At 46.6% G+C, this 24,268-nt stretch overlaps 1 protein-coding gene across 7 annotated transcripts in view; it reads right to left on the bottom strand.

The window, feature by feature from the left end:
- Positions 1-24,268, bottom strand: part of SFMBT2 (Scm like with four mbt domains 2) — a 228,824-nt gene that overhangs the window by 180,343 nt on the left and 24,213 nt on the right. For 5 of the 7 annotated variants that reach the window (XR_004682235.1, XM_035021691.1, XM_035021693.1 and 2 more), the window contains 3 exons: positions 17,070-17,164; positions 15,937-16,053; positions 15,148-15,388 (listed from right to left, as the gene is read on the bottom strand). Coding sequence is in view for 6 of the 7 variants with exons in the window: in XM_035021691.1 (XP_034877582.1) it covers positions 15,148-15,388; positions 15,937-16,053; positions 17,070-17,164 (453 nt within the window). In the remaining variant the exon portion in view is untranslated. The remainder of the gene's footprint in view (positions 1-15,147; positions 15,389-15,936; positions 16,054-17,069; positions 17,165-24,268) is intronic. The other 2 variants (XM_035021695.1, XM_035021694.1) reach the window with 1 other exon arrangement.

Below are 24,268 nucleotides of genomic sequence, written 5' to 3'. Positions count from 1 at the left end.
TCCCAGTTAATACACAAAACAATCCTAGAAGACAGCTATCATTACCCTCCATGGAAACACTGATGGTCACAAAGTTTAGAAATGAGGGAACTTGTCCAAGGTTCACACGTTTAATTAGGATCCAAAATACATATTTCTTCTGATTACAAAATGTTCACAAGACCTCACTTTTATTATCAAATGGATGAGATCGTGTATCCATAAATAATTACACCACAAGGCAAAAATAACTTTGAACAGAAGCATGACCAAAATTCCCCGAGATGGTGGGGAAAAAGCAATTCCTCGTCAACATCCTGGGCACTGAGCAGCTGGGTGGGGGCTCCCAGCTTTGTGAGCTGTCTCTGCACTAGAAGCTGCAAGAGCTTCCTCACGGGACACCTCCCTCAGTCCCGCATCGGAAGGGGGACCATTAAAGCCTCTTGCATTTAGGGGCGCCTGGGTGGCTCAGTCATTAAGCGTCTGCCTTCGGCCCAGGTCATGATCCCGGGGTCCTGGGATCGAGTCCCACATCGGGCTCCCTGCTCCGCAGGAAGCCTGCTTCTCCCTCTCCCACTCCCCCTGCTTGTATTCCCTCTCTCGCTGTGTCTCTCTGTCAAATAATAAAATCTTTAAAAAAAAAAAAAAAAAAAAAGCCTCTTGCATTTAAACAAAGAAAAAGAGGGATGATGTGAGGCTGAGTGTCCTTCCCACTGTACTGTGGGTTCCAGAGAGCTTCTGTATCTGTCAGCAACATTGGGGTTGATACTACCAGCAAGCGAGAACAAGGTCAGGTGTTAATTAGCTATCCTGAAGACGCGGAGTGGGATGCAAACAGGTTAAGTGATTTCTTTCCAAGGTCACGACCAGTGGCCAGCAAGAGGCAAAGCTGAGCCACCAGCCAGCCCACCTGACTCAGGCCAATACTCACCCTCCTCCAGGTGGCCAAAAGACCACTCTTCCCTGCACAGGAAGCAGCTCCAAACACACCCATTTATTTCATTTTAATACCAGTGGGACACAGCGCAGAGAGACCTTTGCCTTCAGCCTCTGGCAGACCACCACAGATGTCAGGCATCAGACTTTCATTACCCATCAGGTCAACCTCCAGCTCTTGTAAATTTCCACTACAGGCCAGCCACCCTTTAAAAATGCTTAGCATAAGAAAGATAAATGTTGAAAATGCAAAAAAAGAAAACAAAAAAACAAAAAAAAAAGTGCTGTCTCAGAGAAGTTCCCACCCAGACAAGAAGAAAGATCCTACCCAAGTTTCCAGAGATCAGAATTTCAAATTACCTTCCAAAGCGTCTTCGCAAGACAAGAGTGGGATCTTTGAGAATAAATGGCCAAAGTAGAAAACGCCAACGAAGAAATATGTACACTAGCAACTGTCACAGAAAACATCCCTTTCCGGGGGCGCCTGGGCGGCTCGGTCGGTTAAGCGTCCATCTCTTGGTTTCAGCTCAGGTCATGATCTCATGGGTTGTGAGACTGAGCCCTGCGTCCCGGCTCCACGCTCAGCAGGCAGTCTGCTTGAAGATTCTCTCTCTCTGCCCCTCCCCCCACTCACGCTCCCTCCTGCTCTCTCACTCTCTCTCAGATATATAATTTTTTTTTTAAATCCATTTCCAAAAGTAAGCCCATCATCTGAATACATGCCATTGGCCAAAAGCTGACTATATTGCAAATGAGATTCATGTAAAATGCTTTATAATAACCATATCATACATTCCCGCCAAAAAAGCCACTGGGCACATAGTAGAACCTCAATAAATAATCCTGGGTAGACTGACGTAAAATTGTTTCCGTTCCTACAGCAATAGTAATAAACAGCTACCAGCAGCCTGAGTGGGCTCCTCTTCCTCAACCCAACGTCCTCTCTCTACCAGCTCTAGTGTTCCCATCAGCAAAGAACCCTGGAGGAAGACTTGCAAGGAATCCATGACTCGAATGTAAGTTCTGTGAAAGCCCAGCTATGAGAAATCCTTTCAAAGCCCTGAAAAACTTCTAAACACCTAAATTACAAGGCTAAGACGGGTATGGAAGGACATTCAGAATACGTACACCTTCCAGATTATAAAGGCCAAATATCTGCCCAGGAGAGCAAAAGGCCACTTTTCAGATTGGCCTTTTATCTGACACAGGTGTCGAGCTTTATTGCTCGCATCCCCCCTCCAAATAATTCTGAAAAACTACACTCCCCAGTCATGTATTTTCGACTGCGCATTCTAAAATCTTTCTTTCATTTAAATGGTTGCAAAGGATGTCATTTCCTATGACTGCTCATATGACATTTTGAATAAAACTGCCATATCACTCCCATAACTACACCCGATAGAATGATCTGACCCCCTCCGCCATGCATTTTTAAATGCACCTGAATGAACACTACCTTAACCATCTGTGTGGTGCTCCTTTCCCTCCTAAGTCAGACCCATCCCACATCCCTCAGACTCTTACCTCACATACTATCTTTTCATTCCCAACACTCTTACTGCTCATCCTACCTTACTTTTCTGTAACAAAAAAGACATGTAATATATAATTTAAAACTTTTTTTAAATTCCTCCAACCATACACTAAAAAAATGTCTTTAGGCTCCAAATATTAAAATTCTTTTTGGCCCCAATCAAAACTTAAGTAACATCACAAAGTTTGACGATTAAGCTTAAAAGCATAAAACCTTAACATGATGCCTTGAGTAAAGGAGGCTTCACTTAAAACACCGATATTTTGAGTTAGGTGTCCCAAAAGCAATGCACAAGATGACATTCTTCTCTAAAGGAGAAGGTGGGCTGGCTGGGGCAGCAGGAAAAAGACATCCATTGGTATCTTCCCAGGCAGATGGGTTTCTGGAGGCAAAGAGAATGTGACGGCCTGGAAATTGAGTCCCAAAATCAAGCAGTGCCGAGAGGTCCAGGTTATGGGGGCTGTGAGAAACCCAGTGTGGAAGCCTTGAGTCAGGGCCCCCTGGACTGGACAGGGCCCAGCAAAGCACAGATGTGGGCCCACCTGCCACATGTGGAAATGTTCTGAAGTTATTAATCAAGCGAACAGGATGTGAGGTGAAGCATATCCCATCCTGCTACGTTGACAAATATATCTTCATCATAACAGAATCAGAAACTATGGTTTATATATGACTGCAAGTTGGCAAAATGCCAAAGATTAATAAATTTAATTATGATGGTGTGTCTGGCTGTTGATGGGCTAGCAATGTTTGGATGAGTAATAAATTAGAGACTTCCATAATTCATAAATCATTACATATTTACTCCATAAAAATTGTTTTCCTTGTCCTTTTTTCAGAAAAAGCATTAACTATCTAGTTAAAAAAAAATCAAGATTTTTCACATAATTTATATTCTGTTCACAGAAATCATCTAAGGGATTAAAAAATAAAATTATATCCAGTCTATACAATTTTAATATTTTCAATCAGAACAATGTAAATCAAAATGCAGAAATCAAAATTTCAAGTTATCTTACGTGTCTTAAAAAAAGCTACTTTCCCTGTAAATATTCCAAATCATCTATTGAAATTAATAGGAAAACTACAAATTATAATTAGTGAATATCAAAATTTTTATCTAAAATATTTCAATAAAATTATCTTATGTAGTGTTTTGTAAACTTAACCTTTATTAAATGTGTTTATAAAAAGTAAAACTATCCACAGTTCTAGCATTCAATGTCCTTCCAGTTGTCGATGTAAAAAATCAATGTATGGGGGCACCTGGGTGGCTCAGATGGTTAAGTGTCTGCCTTCGGCTCAGGTCATGATCCCAGGGTCCTGGGATCGAGTCCCGTATCGGGCTCCCTGCTCGGAGGGAGGCCTGCTTCTCCCTCTCCCACTCACCCTGCTTGTGTTCCCTTCTCTCGCTGCGTCTCTCTCTGTCAAATAAATAAATAAAATCTTTTTTTAAAAAAATCAATGTATGCTGTCTAGAGCTAAATACACACATGTGAGAGGACCATGAATTTATATAGTAAAATATTTTAATTTCATAAGCAAAATTAAATTTTGTTTAGTATTGTCCAATATTCCTCAGCTGATGTATAAAAGTGCCATGAAGCCTGCACCAATGACTAAGTGCTTCTGGAACCGCACAATGGCACACCAAAACAAGTAGCAACAACAACTCAGCACTCCTGAAGACGGAAACTTCGTTAGCAAAAAGTCTTCGCTCTGTGCTCCCCGCAAGGTTTATCTTCAGTCATGTGTAGCATTATTAACACATGCATTACTTCTCCTTTAGGGCAATGCCATAACCCACAAAATCCACAGCAATCAGACACAGGCCTTCTTTCCAAGGGCATAAAAGATATGCAGAATCCTTGCCCTTGTGCCCAACCAGTGTTCGTCACACAGAAAATGCTTAGAATTAAAAGTGTCTCTGGGCCCACACGAGGGCAAGATCCCCCGGTGGCTAAGAGGGTTCCGTGTTCTTTAATAAATGCAGTTGTTTTGTACTGGTGACTCGCGGAGTTTCTAGAATGCAGAGGCCAGGCCAGACGCCCCTCTCATCCTGGTGTTAAGTGTAGCGAGCGTGGGGCGCCTGGGTGGCTCAGTTGGTTGGGCGACTGCCTTCGGCTCAGGTCATGATCCTGGAGTCCCGGGATCGAGTCCCGCATCGGGCTCCCTGCTCAGCGGGGAGTCTGCTTCTGCCTCTGACCCTCCCCCCTCTCATGTACTCACTCTCTCTCATTCTCTCTCTCTCAAATGAATAAAATCTTAAAAAAAAAAAAAAAAAAAAAAGTGTAGCGAGCGTGAACATCAAAGACCCCTGCTGTGCTATCCTGATGTACATGTCTGGCCCTTCTCAGAGCACAGGACAGGCTATAAAAGTAAGATGCAAGCCCTCAAAGAAGCCAAAGCCATGATCAAGTCATATTACCCACTTCTTAAACATGTCATAGAACCCCATATCCAGAAGGATCTCTGCGTGAGACACACCGCTCATAAGTAAGACCAGGGGGCAGGCATTCTCAGAGAACAGCACACGGCTGTGAGAGACACACTCAGCACGGGAGGGGGGGTCCTGTCAACCTCTCAGATAAACGCAGAGGGCGTGGTCCTGGAACAGAGTGCATGGTCCTAGAACGGATTGCATGGCCTTGAAATGAAGGCATGGCCATGGAACAGAGTGCATGACACTGAAACAGAGGGTATGGTCCTATAATGAAGGCATGGATGGTCCTGGAACAGAGGCATGGCTCTAGAATGGATGCATGACTCTGGAATGGAGGCATGCTTTGGATGGAGGCATGGTTCTAGAATAGAGCCACGGCTCTGGAATGGAGGCATGGCCCTGGATGGAGGGCACAGTCTTGGAACAGAGGCATAGCTCCAGAATGGAGGTATGGTTCTAGAATGGAGCCATGACTCTGGAATGGAGGCACAGTTCTAAAACAGAGACATGACTCTGGAATGGAGGCATGGCCCTGGATGGAGGGCATGGCCCTGGAATGGAGGCACCGCTCTACAATGGAGGCACAGCTCTGAAATAGAGGCATGGCTGTGAAACAGAGACATGACCCTGGAAACTTGAGGCTTAATGGGGCGGGGGGGGGGTGCTTAACAAGAAGCAGTAGGAAGTCAGAGTCTTGTTCAGGAGCCCAGGGCAGGAAGAGGGGTGGGAGAAGCTCAGCAGTGCAACAGGCTAGAGGACAGTCAAGGGCATGATGGAGGAGGGGCAGATGGTGCTAGGGTTCCTGGCTCTGGGCAGGAAAACACAGGCAGGTCAGGCTGGGAAGAGCCAGAGGTCCGAGGAGGGCATGCTGCCCTACAGGAGCCAAGGTGCCTGGAAGCTTCTCCCAGAGGCGCTGCACCGGGGGCACGGGGGGATTAAAGTGTCCACCGGGCAGAGACTGGAGTGGCACAGGAGGTCAGCACTATCTGGGCCCCATCAGGAGCAGCCCAGGGCCAGGACCCTCAACGGGGGGGGGGGGGGGGGGGACGGACAGAGAAGACAGGCCCTGCAGGGTGAAGAAGCACCATCAGTGGCCAAACAAGAGGCCACGGAGACCCAAGGAACGAACCCGCGTCCCGCATGGAATCAGACAGGAGCCTGACCTACAGGAGATGTCACCGGATTAAGCAGCAGGAGAAAGCAAATTAATTTATGACAAACACCAAAAGGGAAAATCTTACAGTGCCGCTTTGTGCTTACAGTTTTTATGGAGTGCAGAAACACCCAAATAGCATCTGATACAATTTACATAATTTTACATAATCTCATGATTACCACTTGGCAAGGAAGCTCCAGACCGAATCTCTTCCATTTATTTGCCTCCAAAAATGACAAGATGGAAAACATTCTGGACAAGGAGCGTTCTACCCTCTTCTTAAAAACCACAAGAAGCCAATTCTACAACTTTTCTTCGTAATGCGTTTCCAATATTTCAAGTCTAAAGATTCGAAAGTCTTATTGACACAACTTAATCAATAAACAAATATTTACTGACCTCCTATTTTCAAAGCATTGATTTCAAAAGCTGGGGGATGGGGGAGGAAGGAATCACCCTTGCCTTAAAATATTCTTCAAGCTGTCTGACCTGGGGACAATTGACTTACCCTTGCCAAGCCACATTTTTCAAAAGTAAAATAAGAATACTATCAGCTAGTTGACAAGGGTCTTCTTAGGATAGGGTTAAATTTAGTTAGTCGGTACACAGCAGGCACACAATAAAAATATTGTGTATTAAAACTGTTTTTAATTGAGGAGCCATGATGCCAATAGGACAAAATTCATGATTGACTCATTCACTGGGCAAGACACTGATTAAGGGGACATGTGGTATATAGTGAGTTTTAAAAAACAAGCACAAACACAAAGCAGGGATTAGAGAAGAGACTAATTTTTTACTTATAAACAAATAGTTGTTCACCACTACCTATACAAGGTTTTTGATTTATATGGGAACCATTTAGTCTGCTTTTATTTACTTATTTATTTATTTTGGTCTTTGTTTTTCCTTCCATGGGCTAAAAACAAAACAAAACAAAAAAAACCACACATGGTTCCATAGGCGTCTATTCATAGAGTCTATTTGCTTCAGAGCCCTTTTATAAATCTCATTCAGGGGCGCCTGGGTGGCTCAGTTGGTTAAGCAACTGCCTTCGGCTCAGGTCATGATCCTGGAGTCCCGGGATCGAGTCCCGCATCGGGCTCCCTGCTCGGCGGGGAGTCTGCTTCTCCCTCTGACCCTCCTCCCTCTCATGCTCTCTGTCTCTCATTCTCTCTCTCGCAAATAAATAAAATCTTAAAAAAAATTTTTTTAAAAAAATAAATAAATAATAAAAATAAATAAATAAATAAATAAATAAATAAATAAATAAATAAATAAATCTCATTCATTGCTCTTTGGATTCTTATATTCAGAACATTTTCGAGTGGAAGGAAAACTCGGCAATCACCCGGTCCAGCGTGGTGTGTTGTAAGATGGAGCCTCGGAAACCTGAGGTCACACACTCAGAGAAGGCACAAGGACACATGGGGCTGTCCTGGTCCATGCCTGACACTCAGAGTACGAATCAGCCCAGACGCCTCCAGGACCCAAGCAAACAAGAACCAACACACAGGGGACAGAAGACCTGAAAAGCAAGCAGATGACCACCTGAACAGGCAGGGGCTCCACAACATTTAGGACCGCGGATGAAAACAATGGGAATGTGTAAGTTCCATTAGTATTGCTAAAATGTCATTTAAATAATAAACTAAGTAATAAATACAACACGATCAAATTTGAACTCTCAGCGTCCGCAGTTAAACAACTGGAAGGTCTGTTTGTCCCATGACTGTGCATCACCTGCCGCAGCCCTTACTTTATAATCAACTATGGTAAAAACAAAATCCCCCAAAACAGTCCTGAGACCAGGCTTCAGAACCTGGCAGCATCTACCCGCATAACATAAGGCCGTGTTCACACTTGCTTCTAACACTTCATGAATAAACATCCCTTTATTCAAATAAGTTATATATTAACTAACTCCCGGTAATTTTGATTCAACTTTGGATGGTAAACAGAGTCATTCTGGCAAGACTGCAGAGTTTGCAATTCAAATTACAGAAATTTTAATAATGAGGAAAATAAAAATTAGTAGCGTGATTCCTAAGGCACCATAATTCTAATACTTTTTACGGCAACAGTCGAAAGCGCACATAAATATTTCTCCATTTAGAAGCCGAGGGGTTTTATCCGGACAGGCATCATCACACATACTTACCTGCAATCTTACAGGAGCATTCCTTTCAGCGACTCAGTCGGCACCTGCAAGAACTCCAAACTCCCCGACCCCAGACGCTGAGCGGTAGCGATGCTACTTCTCAATAAATAACAGTGAAACAGTCACCGGATTAAATGATTTCCTTACATTATCACCATAAACAATAATTATTTGGCAGTTGCCCTTTGCGAGCTTTGCATGTGCTTATGCATAAATCAAGCCTTATTGATTTACTAAGCCAAGACGTTTTACCTCTAGCTCCCCTAATAAGAACTATAATCCTCCACTGCACTTACTGATGCTTTAATGTAGTATGTCTCTTAATACTTTTAATATGAAAGATTAGTGCCGATTAGCTCATGAGCAGGAACGCTGCTCTTTGGACAGCCAATTGGCCACTGCACCCAGGTCTCTCTGAATGTGTCCTTAGTAACGGAGCTCTCGCCTGCTGATCGGAATCACCTCTTAATGAAATAGGTGGAGCTGCCACAGGCTGTTTCCCTCCTTGTAAGGCTTAGCGAAAGAATGACGGCTCGCATTAAGTCAAACGTTAAATTCACCGCAAACAGCAAGGCAAGAAAATAGGGGACCGTGAAGAAATGCTACGTGGTTGGTAAAACTATCATCTCAAATCCTAAAATGACTGTCTTGGTGCAGGGACTCCAAAAGATGCAAGACTACTTGGGACAATCCCAAAATGTCCTCCGGAGTCTTGAGCACTACACAACCCCAGTCTGAGCAGGAGCGGTGGCCCTCTGCTTCCTCCGTGTGGTGGGCAAGATCACCCCACACCCTCAGCCCCTTGCTCCGCCCACCCGTACTTTGAAGCTATCATGCCCAGACTGACTGATTCGGCTACACTTCCGCTGACTCTCGCTCTGGGAAGGAACACTCCCAGTTCTCTGGGCTCCAACAGGCTACCAGAGTCGATGACCCTCGAGATTCTTTATCGAGTGAAATTCTATCCTTTGCAGGTGACAATGGACCCAGGCACTCCCAATAACTTCCCAAGCCTCGTATGTCCCTCAATCCACTGAAACTTGATCACCCCAAGAGTAACACGGAAACTTCTGTGCTTTGTACAGACCCCTGGGCTGGACTTCCACAGATCCTAGTTCCGAAACCAACTCCACTCCTCATATATACGTGAGAAAACTAGCACCCCTTGCTCCTCCTTTCCTTTGCAAGGACCCCAAACCCAGGCACGGCAGACTGGAAAGTTCTTTGGACATTAGACAGTCTCATTTCAGAGATGAGAAAATTCAGAGGAAACTCACCTAGCTAGCTAGATTAATGGTAGAGGCAAGATAAGAACCAGATCCCCTGGCTCCAACCGCCATGTTCCTCCCTTTAAAACAGCCCCCAGATTCCTGAGATTGGTAAGAAAGTCCGTCACCATGGAGCACCCTAAACAAAACCATTATGTGTCGTGGACTTTAACTTGTGTTAATATCCTGTGATATCCTTTCAAGTTTAACCACGACAAAGATTGACCGGGTACAGCTGCAGAATTTCCAACGATATTAGCTCTCTGAGACAGAAAACTGCACAAACAAGAATCCCTGTTCAAAAATAGATTCCCCAATTCCCTGCGGGACAACTGCTGCCCCTGGCTACAAAGTAATAATTATCCTGTACTACAGCAATCAATAAAACCTTTGGCCCCCACGAACCTGCGATTTCCTGACTTTGTTCTCTGCGCTAGCTAAAGATTTCCGAGTCATATTGATTACCTACTGCATTTTTTTTTTCAAGTTCTTTAAAACGAGCAATAAAGAAACTCTCCAATTAGCATAACTTGTTATTCTTTGAGCAGGCTTCAAATCTTTCCATCACATTAATGCTGCCCCCCTTTATGGGGTGTTCCCATTTTTCACGGGGAATTTGTCATTTTAAGTGTGTCTCTGTCTTGCCTAATAGCGCAAAGTCAGTAGGATACAAATTTGATGTTGCTTCTGGAACTGTGACTGCTGCCACATTTTTCATCCAAGCGAGAAAGAAGAATTGATTAATAAACTATGCCCTCTCTCTCAAAGCAGCATGGATTTCTACCAAAGGAACCCATTAGCTCCGAGAGTGTTAAAATTCAGTACTCTCGAACATGTCTCTGAAACGATTCACTAGAGAATCTATTACAAAGCGAAACCATTGTGCAGCCTTTCCAAGGGCATTTAGCTGCTAACGTGTCAGACTTGGAGAGTGAGTCGTGAATGAGATAAGCAAGGACAAGCGAGAAGGCGGGGAGGCAGCCCGAGGACCCGCCCAAGGTGGGGGTGTGAGCACCGCTACGTGGCCGTCGTGTGCGGAGCTGGGCGAGCGGGAAGATTTCTCGTTCTCCGAGTAGCACCGATATTTTCCCAATATTCCATCAGCACATATCATCCGTCCAGACTGGTTTACTTCATGAGAGGACAGAGACCGCAAGGAAATCAAATAATCATACATGACACTGTATCTTCTCACCTCGTGGCTATTTTCATTCAAAGCAGATGGAATATTACTCAGTCTTAAAAAAGAAGGGACCCCTATCTACACGACTCACAAAAATTAACTCGAAATGAACTAAAGACCTCAATGTAAGACCAGAAACCATAAGACTCCTACAAGAAAACACAGGAAAAAGAAGGTCCTTGACATCAGTCTTGGTGATGATCTTTTGGGACATGAGACCTAAAGCACAAGCGATAAAATAAAAAATAAATAACTGGGACAACAACCAGCTAACAAGTCTTCTGCACAGCAAAGAAAACCATTAACAAAATGAAAAGACAACCTACAGAATGGGAAAAAATATTTGCAACCATGGATCTGACAAGAAGTTAATATCCAAAATATGTATAGAACTCATACAATTCAATAGCTTAAAAAAAATCCAATTTAAAAATGGGCAGAAGGGGTGCCTGGGTGGCTCAGTCAGTTAAAAGTCTGCCTTCAGCTCAGGTCATGATCCGGAGGTCCCGGGATCTCTGCTCAGGGAGGGAGTCTGCTTCTCCCTCTCCCTCTGCCCCTCCCCCCACTTGGGCTCGTGCTCTCTGTCTCTCTCTCTCTCAAATAAATAAATAAAGTCTTTATAAAAAAATGGGCAGAAGCTTCACCCATTTCCCTTCATGTATTTGGTGAAGGTGAGTGAGAGGCCCAGGTTTCCAGTTATGGAATGAATAAATCATGGGGATGAAAGATACAGCATGCAGAATACATGATATTATAACAGCCTATATGGGCACAGGTGGGAGCTCCACTTGTGGGGAAAGCATAAGATACAGAGAAGCTGAATCACAGTGTTAATACACCTGAGACTAATGTCACATGTGTGTCAATGACACTTCAATAAAAAGAAAAAGAAAAACTGAAAAGCAGCTCTGAATAGACATTTTTCCAAAGAGCACATCCGGGTACTTCTCTGCATCACTGATCATCAGGAAAATGCAAATCAAAACCACCAGGAGGTATCACCTCACACATGTGGAATGGCTATCCTCAGACAGACAAGGGGTAACATGCTGGCGACGAGGAGAATGGGGAACCCTCACGCTCTGTTGGTGGGAATGCCAATCGGTACAGCCTCTCTGAAAAATAGTACAGAGGTTCCTCAAAAAAATTAAAAATAGAACTACCCTATGATCCAGGAATTCTGTGACTGGGTATCTACCCAAAGGAAAACACTATGTCACAGAGATACCTGCACCCCCATGTTCCCAGTGGCATTATTTACAATGTCCAAGACACGGAAACAACCTAAATGTTCACTCTATGTATAGACAACGGAATATTCTTCAGCCATAAGAAAACGAAGAAATCCTACCATTTGCAACAACACAGATGGCCCCCAAGGCATTATGTTAAGTGAAATAAGTCAGACAGACAAAGACAAACACTGTACCATCTATGTGGACTCAAAAGAAAAAAAAAAAAAAAAAAAGACACAAAACCCCTCATACTAAAGGAGATTCGGTCACTAGAGGCCGTGCATGGGGGGGTAAGGGAACTGGATGAAGCAGGTCGAGAGGGACAAACGTCCAGTTATGATCGTACAGGGGACGAAAGGCACAGCATGAGGACTCCAGCTAACATTGCTGTGCAGTATATTTGGACATTTTAAGACAATAACTCCTGAGAGTGCTCATCACAAGGAAGAAACATATTTTCTTTTGGTTCCTTTTTGTATCTCTGTGAGAGGACGGGTGTTCACCAAACTCACACACCGCTGTAGCTTCATTCTATCTCAATAAAATTGGAAGGAAAAAAAGGGAAATCCTGGGACACGCTGCACACGGATGAACCTCGAGGGCACGATGCTGAGGGAAAGTAAGCCAGTCACAAAAGCACACACACTGCACGACTCCAGGTAGGTGAGGAATCGGAAGTGATCAAACCCAGAGAAGCGGGTGATGCAATGGTGGCTTCCAGGGGAGGGGAACTGGGGGACTGCTGCTCAGTGGGTACAAAGCTTCAGTTATGCAAGACATGAAAGTTCTAGGGATGGGCTGACACTGTGCTTACAGTTCACAAGGTTCCACGCACGTAAAACTCTGTAAAGAGGGTTAAAAAAAGAGAAATATAAAAGTGTCACTTTCGACAGACCTACAGTACAGGCCGGGCCCGGGGCACGTTGAGGAGAGCTCTACCCAGCTCGACCCACTATGTGTGCGCACAGAACTGGGACGGGACACAGAAACAAAGGGCCGGCGGGTCACGGCCCACGAGTGCCCCTCCCTCTGCAGAGAGACCAGAAACAAGGCTCCAAAGACACAACCAGCCCTGACTCAAAGGCCAGGCAGAAAGGCACTACCCGTGGACATAACAACAAGGATTCCTCTCCTAAGGGCATCTATGTAATAAGCAGAGGTAATAACCTCCTTGCAGAGCATTCACTCCGTCAATGAGCACTTACTGAGAACTCGCCAGGGCAGGTGTTAGTGCTGGGCTACACAAGTGAGCAATTTCCCACTGTGGAGCCCGCCATTTGGGGTAAAACCACAGAACAGGGACTACGGCTGCACCCTGCACCCACCCACGGCCGAATGCAGAAGCACAGTGTGGTGTAGACCCCTGGCGGAATAGTACGCAGCCAGGAAAAGTCATGAAGTCCTGACCCACGAGCTGAACAACAGGGAGGAGCCTCCAGGACACGATGCAAAGTTCAAGAAGCCAAACGCAAGCGGCCTCACGTTCTGCGATTCCGTGTGTCTCCATAAACGAGGCCACAGAAACAAAGCAGACCAGCAGTCGCCAGCACCTAGGGACTGGGAGAACGGAGTGGCGGTCAATGGGCACGGGGTTCCCTTACGGGGTGATGACAACGCTCTGGAATTAAGACAATGACAACAGTTGTGCAGCCTTGTGACTATGCCAAAAATCACTGAAGGGCACACTTCCAAGGGATGAATTTTACAGTATGTGTATCGTCACTCAATTTGTTTTCAAGTATCAATAAGGGGGGGCGAGGGGCACAGCTGCAGATGTGATCAACTCCAAGGGCACCAGCGCCTTTGTGAGCAAAGACAGGGTCTGACCTTGGTTGCCTATGAGCTCACAGCTGGGGTGGGAGGAGGGCCTGCGCATGGGGGAGCACAGATGCAATGACCCAAAGCAGGACAGAAGGGCCCATCTCTCTTTCTTCTGGGGCACTCAGGGGCCACGATGTCAGCTGAGGCCCAGGCAATGTATTCTGTCCTTATAAACGTCACAGAAATACAACTCAAGCTCCATGGTCATGGGTCTATAGGGCCATGACCGCCTCTCAGCCGGCTCTCAATTACGCAGGACACGGGGTAGTAGAAAGGCACAGACCATTCCCACCAATCAGAAGAATATATAAGAACTTCAGAAAGAAGACAAAATCCAAAAGTTCCGGGCGAAAGCAACTGCCAATATGGTGGACAAAAAGGACCTCGGAATTAGCTCTGAAACGTTACCTGTCAGGTGGAAATAAAGATATCAAGTCAAAATTAAAATAGGCAGACAGGTACTATGAAGACATGACACAGGCTTGAGCATCAGCATCCGAAGTCTTCAAGCATCACCGCTGCCATCACTGCAGATTCGAACACTGAAAACAGGGTGTGAAGATTCAAATATTTGGAAACGCGGCTTTTCTCACTTACGGGATCAGACGAGCTCCTTCTGGATTTCTCCAAGTCCATGCCACTGCAGTTCGAGCCCCATGACTCCCTGGTTCGGGGACTGTCTTGTGTGGCACCCCGGCCTTCCCACTAGAGGCCAGCAGGAGCACCCTCCCTGTTGTAACCCAAAATGCTCCCAGACATGGCTGAATGTCCCCTGGCGGGTACGGTCACTGTAGGGAACCACTGTTTTCCAGCAACTAAATGGATCTTATCTCTACAAGCTCTGACGATTCCCTAGAGAGTAATGTCATTTCTCCACATCTGTTCAGTTTTCTACACGCTTCCCACCCTGACAGTCTCCCCACAAGAAGACAGATGAAAACTTATCAGAGAAGCCTGTTCCAGGTGCTCTATGTGACTATTCAAAATGCCCAGTCTCAGGACGCCTGGGTGGCTCAGCTGGTTAAGTGGCCGACTCTTGGGTTTCGACTCAGGTCATGATCTTGCAGTCGTGAGATCGAGCCCAGTGTCAGACTCTGTGCTCGGTACAGAGTCTCCTTCAGATTCTCTCTCCCTCTCCCTCCAGCTCATTTTCTCTCTCTCTCTCTCTAATAAATAAATAAATTAAAAAATGCCCAGTCTTAGTCTCCAGAAGGCCCCGGTGGGCTCAGTGGACAAGTAAAAATGCACCCAGGTCCCCCCACTCTGGAGCCCTCTCTCCCGACACTGAAACTCAAGAAGCAACCTGCAAAGCACCAGACCTCCCAATAAATCGGTTTTCAAGGCTCTACGAGCATCCTGAACGCTGATCGCATGTGAGTGGAGAGGCTTCGGGATGTGGGCCACCCGGCCGTCGGGATGCGGGGAACTTACCGTCCGGGGGCATCAAGGCCTTGTTGTTCTGCGTGCACCACCCCACGGGGTGGAGATCCGCGATCACCACGTCACACCAGAAGTCGGCCCGGCGGTCCTCACCGTAACCACAGTAACGTAGCAACAGCAGCTGCCCACAGGTGGTGATGACCGTGGCCACCCAGTACGTGTCTGGGTTGTTCTTATTGGCCACCTCCAACTTCATCCCCGGCTGGAAATTGCTCTGAAGGCTGATTTCAACCTTCAGGAAAGAGAAACACGGGGACAATGTGATTATATCGGACACACCCAGAAGAGGACGAGAACTACGAAACACACAGCACTTAAAAATAATATTCCTCTCGCCCTAGAACAGCACTAAGAGAAATACCACGCAAGCCACCCACCAGATGTTGTGTTTACTAACAGCCACACGAAAAATTAGAAAGATACAACAGATGAAATTCATTTTACTCATGTATTTTATCTAACCCAATATATCCCAAATATTGTTATTTCAAGATGTAATCAACATGAAAGACACAGAGTTGGTTTACATTGTTCTTTTCCAAGGAAGCCTGCAAAATCCAGCCAGCCTTCTACATTCACACCACCTGTCCGTTCAGGACAGCACGCATCTGAAATGCTCAGTAGCTCCATGTGGCTAGCGGCCACTTCAAGAATAGCACAGCCTTGGAGAACGCGTTTCTTTTTCTTTATTTTTAATTAAGGGTTATGGTCTATTAATATTTGCAGCCTGGTGAGCCACAACATTCGAAAGCTCACACATCTGACATCCTCGAGGAGCACCTGCTTAAGAGATGTTGGGATTATACGTGGCTCGTCCAGGGGTCCATGCTCCTCTTCTTCTAAACCTGGCACATGGGCCTGGGGAAACTGTGCGTCCAGAAGGAAACCACACTGTGGCTGAAAGGGAAGTGGGAGACATGACTGGATCTAAGAGAACAGGGTGGCTCCACATGGAGAAATACTGATAACTTCCTGGTACAGAAAGGAGGGAAAAATCTGTGGATCAGTATCTCTTTCCCAAACCCCCTCAAGGGATCTAGCCAAGTCATCCCAGCATTTTAAGAGGCAAAAGAGCCAAAAGCAAGAACAGGCTAGAAAACTGCCCCAGTTTGTTTACCAGACTTGGGCTAAATCTTTGCTTTGGATAGCCCAGTGGGGGGAAAAAAAAAATTGTTTCTCAGAATTAAACTTTCATTTCCAGTAAAGCTACAGTAATGCCTCAGAACTTGGGTCCTGAAAATTTAGTCTTCCCCTCACTAATGATATATTACCAAAATCTCATACATAAGCAAAAGTCTGATAAATCCTCCATCTTTTATTTCCCGGGACTTGCCCTTGGCAGGGCACGCTATGTGCATTGTTCAAAGAAATATTACTGATGAAAATGATTTTCTGGTTTGATCCAAATGTGTTCTGAATATTTACAGTCATTTCCTCTAACTTCACTCATCTGCCCACAGATGGTTGTAAGACTTTTAGGTGTCCTTTTGAAATACAAATATCCATTCAAAATAGAAAATATACAGCCATTACCCGTCTTAGATGATATTGCTCATCACACGTATTGACCTCTTCATTTGCTGGCTTTTTATTCCCAACAATCCTACCTGTCTCAGGCTGTGTGCCCTTTGCAGGGCCACACGGGTGCAGAATAAGGGTAAGGTGCACACTGTCCTTCACACACTGAGACCCACCCTGGGCCCAGCCCCCATTACCAGAAGACATCAAGTATGAGGACGAGGCCCATCTTTCCTGCAGCTGTCTGTGGAAAGCAAATGGACGTCCCCCTCACCTCTGGATTTCTAAGAAATCCTGCCTCAGTTTCCCTTTTCTTCCCAAAGATTCGGCATCTTCCTGCAGACGCCCCTCCCCCTCTCCAAATGCAGACCAGAAAGACGAGGGGTGTTACGTACATGCTTGAAGGACGTGTGAGGAGCTGCGTTGGTACCTGTTTCTTCCAGATACTCTCCCCAGTTAAAGCCAATTTCCTCCAGGCTTGAGCCTTCTTCTGTCAAAAGACAAGGAAAAAAAGAAGACTATCAACACCAGAGTGAAGAATGGAAAGGCACGGGCCTTCCACGAAGAGCGACAAATCCTTAATGCAAGAGACAATGGAATTCAACCGTGCAGGAGGATCCTGTTGAGGATGCTGCTGAGGGGCGCCCGGGTGGCTCAGTCGGTTAAGTATCTGCCTTCGGCTCAGGTCATGATCTCAGGGTCCTGGGATCGAGCCCCGCGTCAGGCTCCCTGCCCAGCGGGGAGCCGGCTTCTCCCTCTGCCTCTGCTGCTCCCCCTGCTTGTGTTCTCTTGCTCTCTCTCAAATAAATAAATAAAAACCTTGAAGAAAAGAAAAAAGGGATGCTGCTGATACTGTCGGCTTTGGTGTGCTGGCTGTGGGGTGTTGACTACGGAAAGGGAACACTGAAGAAATCCTGCCTGAACTACGCTGGCAAAATCAAGGGTAAAATTAGGCGCTCTCAGGCGAACGAAACGAGATTTGTTTCGGGGCACATTTGCCGCCTGCTAGAGTACTTGTTTGGAATCAGCCGCTGTCACTGTGGCCACTCCCTTCTCCGGGGAGGTTGGAGGACCGGGTAAAAGAAACCATCGGGCACTGAGGAGGTACCTTGACGTGTAGACAGCATGAGCACCTTTGACCACGTGTTTACTTCCGACGGCTAGAGATTATAAAGTAAGAGCACAGATTGTTAGGGTCATAAGGGACTTCAGGAAGCATTGACTCTGATGTTATTCCAAGGAAAAAACTACTGGGAGGTCCAGAAGGATTGCTCCAGTATGTGAGGTCACCTAGCAACTTAGTGACAGAAACCAACCAGCAATTCTCAAACCGATCAAGCAATTCTCAGAACATTTAAGATTGTGCGGAAGATACAATCTGTATAGTCAAAAAGAACCAAATAACTCATTTTAAAGCACGGATAACAATATTACATCACAGTTTCCAATGGAAAGAACTCACAAGCTGTAAACATTATTTCAGCGTTATCTGCAAGGCTATCATATCATAAAAAAAGAACATAGAGCAGTAGGGGTTAGGGGTTATCCACACACGTGGATAAGTAAGATCTTCAAAGGTTAGCTTCTCTTTCCTTGCAATAATGCTCAACAGATGTTCAACCTGTGTATCTTCTATAAGCAAGAGCCTATTTCACAGGCCAAAAATAAATACTGCTCTCAGTCATGTCATTAATGGAGAAGTGGTATATCCTGGCAGGTGATCCAGGAGAACCAGCAACAGGAGGCTCTAGGAAAGAAAGCCTCATTCTTGCAGGCTATCACAACCTTTTTTCTACCAAAGGTTTCTTCAATTGTAAGTGGGAAAAGTAATTTTCCTGCGATACTCTGTATAGTCTCAGAAATGGGCAGAAGATCATTTTTGTAAAGCCAGAAGATGCTAGATTAAAAGCAGTTACCTTAAATTTTGTCTTCTAAATCAAAGTTGCTTGGAACTAGCCTCCTCAACTTTGACCCCCGTAAGCTGGTTTGTAATTAAATGTGCAAGAAAAAGAAAAGCTCCCTGAAGAGAAAATCTTTCCCTTGTTTTTCTCCCAACATTCCACTTTACCCAGGGATCTAGGTCCTTCCACTGGAAACAGGCTCCCTGAAAAAAAATCAGCAGATCCCGCAGCAGCCAGCTAACAAGATATACTGCTGACACACGGTGAGGCAAACCCGCAGGAAAGCAGTCACGTTCTGGAAAACCCCTCCCCGGGTGTCGCCCGACGACTCTACGCACAACTCTTTTCCCCAAAAGGCTGCAGGCATCGATTACCAGGTTCGCTTTCTGATGCACTAGCCAGAAGCATGCCTGCGCACGTCTCACTTGCTCAGGGCGCCTGGCTCCAAGGAAGTCTGTAATTTCTCTACACCCCACCTGTCTGGCTCCCGTAGAGCCCACGCCACCTGCAGGCCTGCCTGCCCCAGCCAGGGTCACGCACTTCCAGCCCCATAGAGCCACCACGGGGTCGTGGCAAGAACTCCACGAGCTCTCTGCTAACTGCTTTATGTGCATCACCCTGTTTCCTCCTTCCAAGAACCCTGACACATGGTGACTACCATCCCCATTGCACAGAAGAGATGATGGGAGCCCAGAGAGGCGGGGGGAGGGGGGGGGAGGCGGCGCAGTCACCAGGACCACGCAACTGTCCAGCCACAGAAGCAGGATCTGACTCGGGCTGTCGGGTTTCAAGCTAGAACTCTCCCGAGACACCTTTCCATGTCTCCCTTCTGCCTGCACCACGCGTAGGGCGTATGTGCTCCACCACCACCACCCGAGGCAGGCTCCAGGGCCAGCTTGTCTGTCTTCTGTGCTGGTGAGCATGAGAGCATTCGAGAGCCAAGCCCGGCAGCGGGAAGATGCAGGAGATGGGGGAAGGCAGGAGGCAGTAGCCAAGCTCAGAGAGAACAGTGTGTGCAGAGAGCCCCTGGAGCCTTTGGCAGGAGGACACAACCAGGGGGATGACATGGCCATGAAACTCAGTCCTGGGCCTTCGGAGGCAGAAGGTCCTGGGAGAGCCCCTGGGTGAATTACCAGCTCCTGGAAAATGGAAGGGCTCTCTTAGGGAGTGCTGGCTTCCCTGGCATCAGAAACACCAGCGTGGAGACAGAACGAGGAGGAAGTCCTGCAGCAGCCAGTGCCTGGGGCTAGAAAGCTTGGATGAGCTTCAGCACCACGCCTGGAAGGACCGGTGACGCCATTGCTTGGCATCGTCCGGGAGGGTGAGACCGTGGCTTAAATTTCTCAGCTTCAGCTTCGAGACCGCTCGCTAAGCTTCTTCACTCTTCATACAATTCCAATCGAGGCTACTAGCATTCTACCCACAACTTAGTTCCCACTGAATTTTAATTCATTACAAACCATGTTTCTCTTCCTGCAATAAACAGGCTGTAGATGGTTTTCAGGCGTCACTTCGGCGTTCGTTCAAGTCACCAAGAGACGGAAAGGTCCCCCAGTGACTCCCCAGCGAGTTGCTAAGAACACTGCTACAGAGAGTGCTATTCACGCTCCACGGTCCACAGAAAATACTTAAAAGTCAAACCTGGAATGGGATTTTAAAAATTAAAGCTCGTGTGCCCAGCACCAGTAGTTTTAAACAATAAAATCATACACAAAATTTAGGGTCCCCTACAATTAGGCCTCTCCTGACCTGTAACTCATAGTACTTCCTCCAGGCACACACATTCCCCGAACAGCTCGTTCTCTAAAGACGTTTCAATGAGCAATAGATAAACACACACACTGTTTATGAGTGGAGGCCTCATAAACCCAGAGCAAATATTTACAGCTGATTCATAAACCTCTTAAACCCATAAACATTTTATCAGGGAAACTCTGACAATCTCCCGCCTCTGCCAAGGCACCAGTCGGAAGCGTTTTTCCCCATGACGTCATGAAAACCGACCATGAAACGCGACCAAGAAAATTCCACATTCTAAGAGAAAACAGGCACACTATTAGTGGCCACTCAGTTGTAGAAAACAGAAGTCTATTTATGTGACCAGCACATTTCCTGATAGAAAAAGAACACTAGGGCGCCTGGGTGGCTCAGTTGGTTAAGCGACTGCCTTCGGCTCAGGTCATGATCCTGGAGTCCCGGGATCGAGTCCCGGGATCGAGTCCCGCATCGGGCTCCCTGCTCGGCAGGGAGTCTGCTTCTCCCTCTGACCCTCCTCCCTCTCATGCTCTCTGTCTCCCATTCTCTCTCTCAGATAAATAAATAAAAAAACTTTAAAAAATTTAAAAAAATTTTTAAAAATAAGATTTTATTTATTTGGGCACCTGGGTGGCTCAGTTGGTTAAGCGACTGCCTTCGGCTCAGGTCATGATCCTGGAGTCCCGGGATCGAGTCCCGCATCGGGGTCCCTGCTCGGCAGGGAGTCTGCTTCTCCCTCTGACCCTCCCCCCTCTCATGTGCTCTCTCTCTCTCATTCTCTCTGTCTCAAATAAATAAATAAAATCTTTAAAAAAAAAAAAAAAGAAAAAGAACACTAAAAGTGGAGGTGTGCACGTTTACGCACCTTATACATGATAGCGTAAAGCAGAGTAAACACACGGCTCACACACTTTTTTTTTTTAAGTAATCAAATCTTGGGTTTTGGTTTTACAGTCTGAAATTGGCTAACTTTGGGAAGCTGAATGCTAACGTCCGTGACCACTTGCCAAGAAAAGAACGGAGAGTCTGCAGGTTTGGAGCCGATGAAATCTCATACAACACTTTCTCATGTGCTAGATATTCCTCATACACTCGGGAAGAGAAAGCAAGGCATTAAATTTTCACGATTTTCACTGCTGACAGTCCATTCATACAATCACAAGGCTTAAAAAGTCCTTCCATTGAGGGCATTAAACAGACCCACAGCACGAACGACACTCGGAAAGGGCTGGCCAAGGCCACGCCGAGGGCCGAGTTCACGGCTGCAGGACGTCCCCCAGGGAAGGGGGGACAGTCATCTGCACTCAGAGGACCCAGATGGCCAGAGAGATTTTCCAGAAAAAAGAAAACACATAAAAATCACCCAATCACCCAGCCGGGGGGGGGGGGGGGGGGGCGGCAATTAGTATTCTAAAGAGAAGTGTTTTGGGGGGCGCCTGGGTGGCTCAGTTGTTAAGCGTCTGCCTTCGGCTCAGGTCATGATCCTGGGGTCCTGGGATCGAGCCCCGCATCGGGCTCCCTGCTCCGCAGGGAGCCTGCTTCTCTCTCTCCCACTCCCCCTGCTTGTGTTCCCTCTCTCACTGTGTCTCTCTTTGTCAAATAAATAAATAAAAATCTTTAAAAAAAAAAAAAAAGAAGTGTTTTTGGTCTTTTGTTTGGTTTTGTTTTTAACAGAGAACGCTAAAGTTCCTGGCACCAAGAATAAGAAATCTGAATTTTTCTAACAAGAATGTTGACTCCTTTCCTTCCAGAATAAAAAAGCCTGTGGGACTCCAGTTAATGTATTCCTAACACCAAAAGAAAAAAAAAATTTTTTTTTAAGCCCGCATTGCCAGCGTAATTCTCTTTACTCAGAAGCCCGCCCAGTCTAAATGTGCAACACCACTTTATCTACAGACTTCATCGGGAAATTTAGCCAGCCTGGAAAAATAATGTCAAGGACTCTATCTATCACCATGTCAGCATATTGTTTTGCTTGCTTTTATAACAGCAACTGGAGAAGCCTAGAATTCCAGAAAGCCAATTTGGGTCCACGGCCTTCTCTGCATGCCTGGTGACAACACTGTCCATCCTGTCCGCTGGGGAGGCCTTCCGTTCATCCGTCTGCGCTCATCCGGGCAACGTCCTCCGCGCTCCTGGGAGGAAGAGTCATTTCACGTGGTGCCTATTTCCTTTACAGGACTGAGGTGCCAGTCAAACTAGGATTTGAGCTTTTCTTAGGAAAAGAGGCAAAACGGAAAATAAAAAAGCTGTTACTGGGAATCGGAGCTCACTGCTGTACGGTGAAGTTTTCGCGTCAGAGGGATGGATCGTCCGCGCCAAGGAAGCGCAGTGGTTCGGGGTAGGGCATGGGGACACAAGTCAAAGCAGTGGAGTTGGGGGGGGCAACCACGGAAGGCGCTGGCCCTGTCACCTGGGCCGAGAAGAGCTAGAGGGAACCACGCGTTGTCACCTGCTGGGGAGCGACAGGCCTGCGTCCCAGCACACGTGGGGAGGGGCAAGCAGACATGTGGAGGGAAGGATAAGAAAGCAGCTGGGTTGTGCCTGCATCCCAGAAAGCGCGTGTATGCGCGTGGAGGGGGCGTGCTCGCGTGCACGTGGGTGACTTCGCCCTGCACAGAAGGGCAGATACGACCCAGTGTGCAGAGCACCTGCTTCCGAGCCTCCGGACGCCTGGAATGAAATCCTGGCTCCAACACAAGAGCCAAGTGACTTTGCCACATCGTCCGGTTTCCTCCTCTTTACCATGTGGATAATAAAAGCAGCCCTTTCATGGGGTCGTGGAAGGGTAAACTGAGTCAACACACATAAAAGTCCTTAGAGAGTGCCTGCCATACCGTTCGAACTCAGGATCATGTACCCACCTGTCCTCTGTCAACGGAGAACCAGCTGAGCCTGCCCTCCCCCTGCTCTTCTGGGAAGCGAGTCTCATCCAAAACGCTCGCGGCCAAACAGCCCATGGCGGCCCCAAGCATATCACAGTGGGCCCCACAACCAGACACCCCCCACCGACACCAGAATGGGAACTGTTTTCTGTATTACCAGCTGGAAGGGGAAAATAAGCTTCCTGACGACTCGTACTTGAGTCCATTGTAACAGACGCAATGTTCGAGAAACACTGAGTTTCTCGAAGTCGGCCTCTGCTCTCTACAGAGGTTTAAGATCCTGCCTTAAATTTATTCCTCCTTTAGGAGTCGCTCTTCGTGGCGCCACCTACAAGTCTCCTCCACGAAGAGGTGCTTACGGAAATTCCAAGGGGAAAGGACAGATCAGCCACGTAAGGGGGAAAAAACCTCCGGGGCCCGTGTCTATACATGTTAAGATCATCTGGAGCTCTTCAGAACTACCATTTCTAGTAAAGATCTTCAGGTCTTGTATGATTCAGGTCGCCCATCGTGCACGAGCAAGGAAACTTCTCTGAAGTGTGCGCACATGACTGGCCGTCAGCACAAGCCCAGCCTGGCTGGTGACAGAACAAATCCCCTACTTCCCTATTCATGGAATCACCCGAGAGGAAATGCAGCACAAATAATTCTCCCAACACCATATTATTACCAACAGGCTTCAAAATCTACTTAAGCTAGACAGATATATTGCAGCTGCAAGAAAATGAAAAGTCAACACACGTTTCGTTTTTAAAACAGTTTCGAAAACATACCTTTGAAAACGAGGCAGTCACAGACACGGGATGTGCATTCGGCGAAGGCCTGTGAAAGCCCAGGGAACCAAAACTGGAAACGTAATTTCATGCGGCAAACGTAGACAGACTTTTTATTTTTTTTTTATTTTTATTTTTTTTAAAGATTTTATTTATTCATTCAAGACACACACACACACAGAGAGAGAGAGCACGAGCAGGGGGAGAGGCAGAGGGAGAAGCAGGCTCCCCGCTGAGCCAGGAGCTGGACATGGGGCTCGATCCCAGGACCCTGGGATCA

The sequence above is a fragment of the Mirounga leonina genome, unplaced genomic scaffold, assembly GCF_011800145.1.
Source record: "Mirounga leonina isolate KUSES-001 unplaced genomic scaffold, KU_Mleo_1.0 Mir_175, whole genome shotgun sequence".
In the NCBI taxonomy this organism is placed as follows: Eukaryota; Metazoa; Chordata; class Mammalia; order Carnivora; family Phocidae; genus Mirounga; species Mirounga leonina.
Note: the sequence above shows the minus strand (reverse complement) of the source record. Positions and strands in the feature narration are given on the sequence as shown.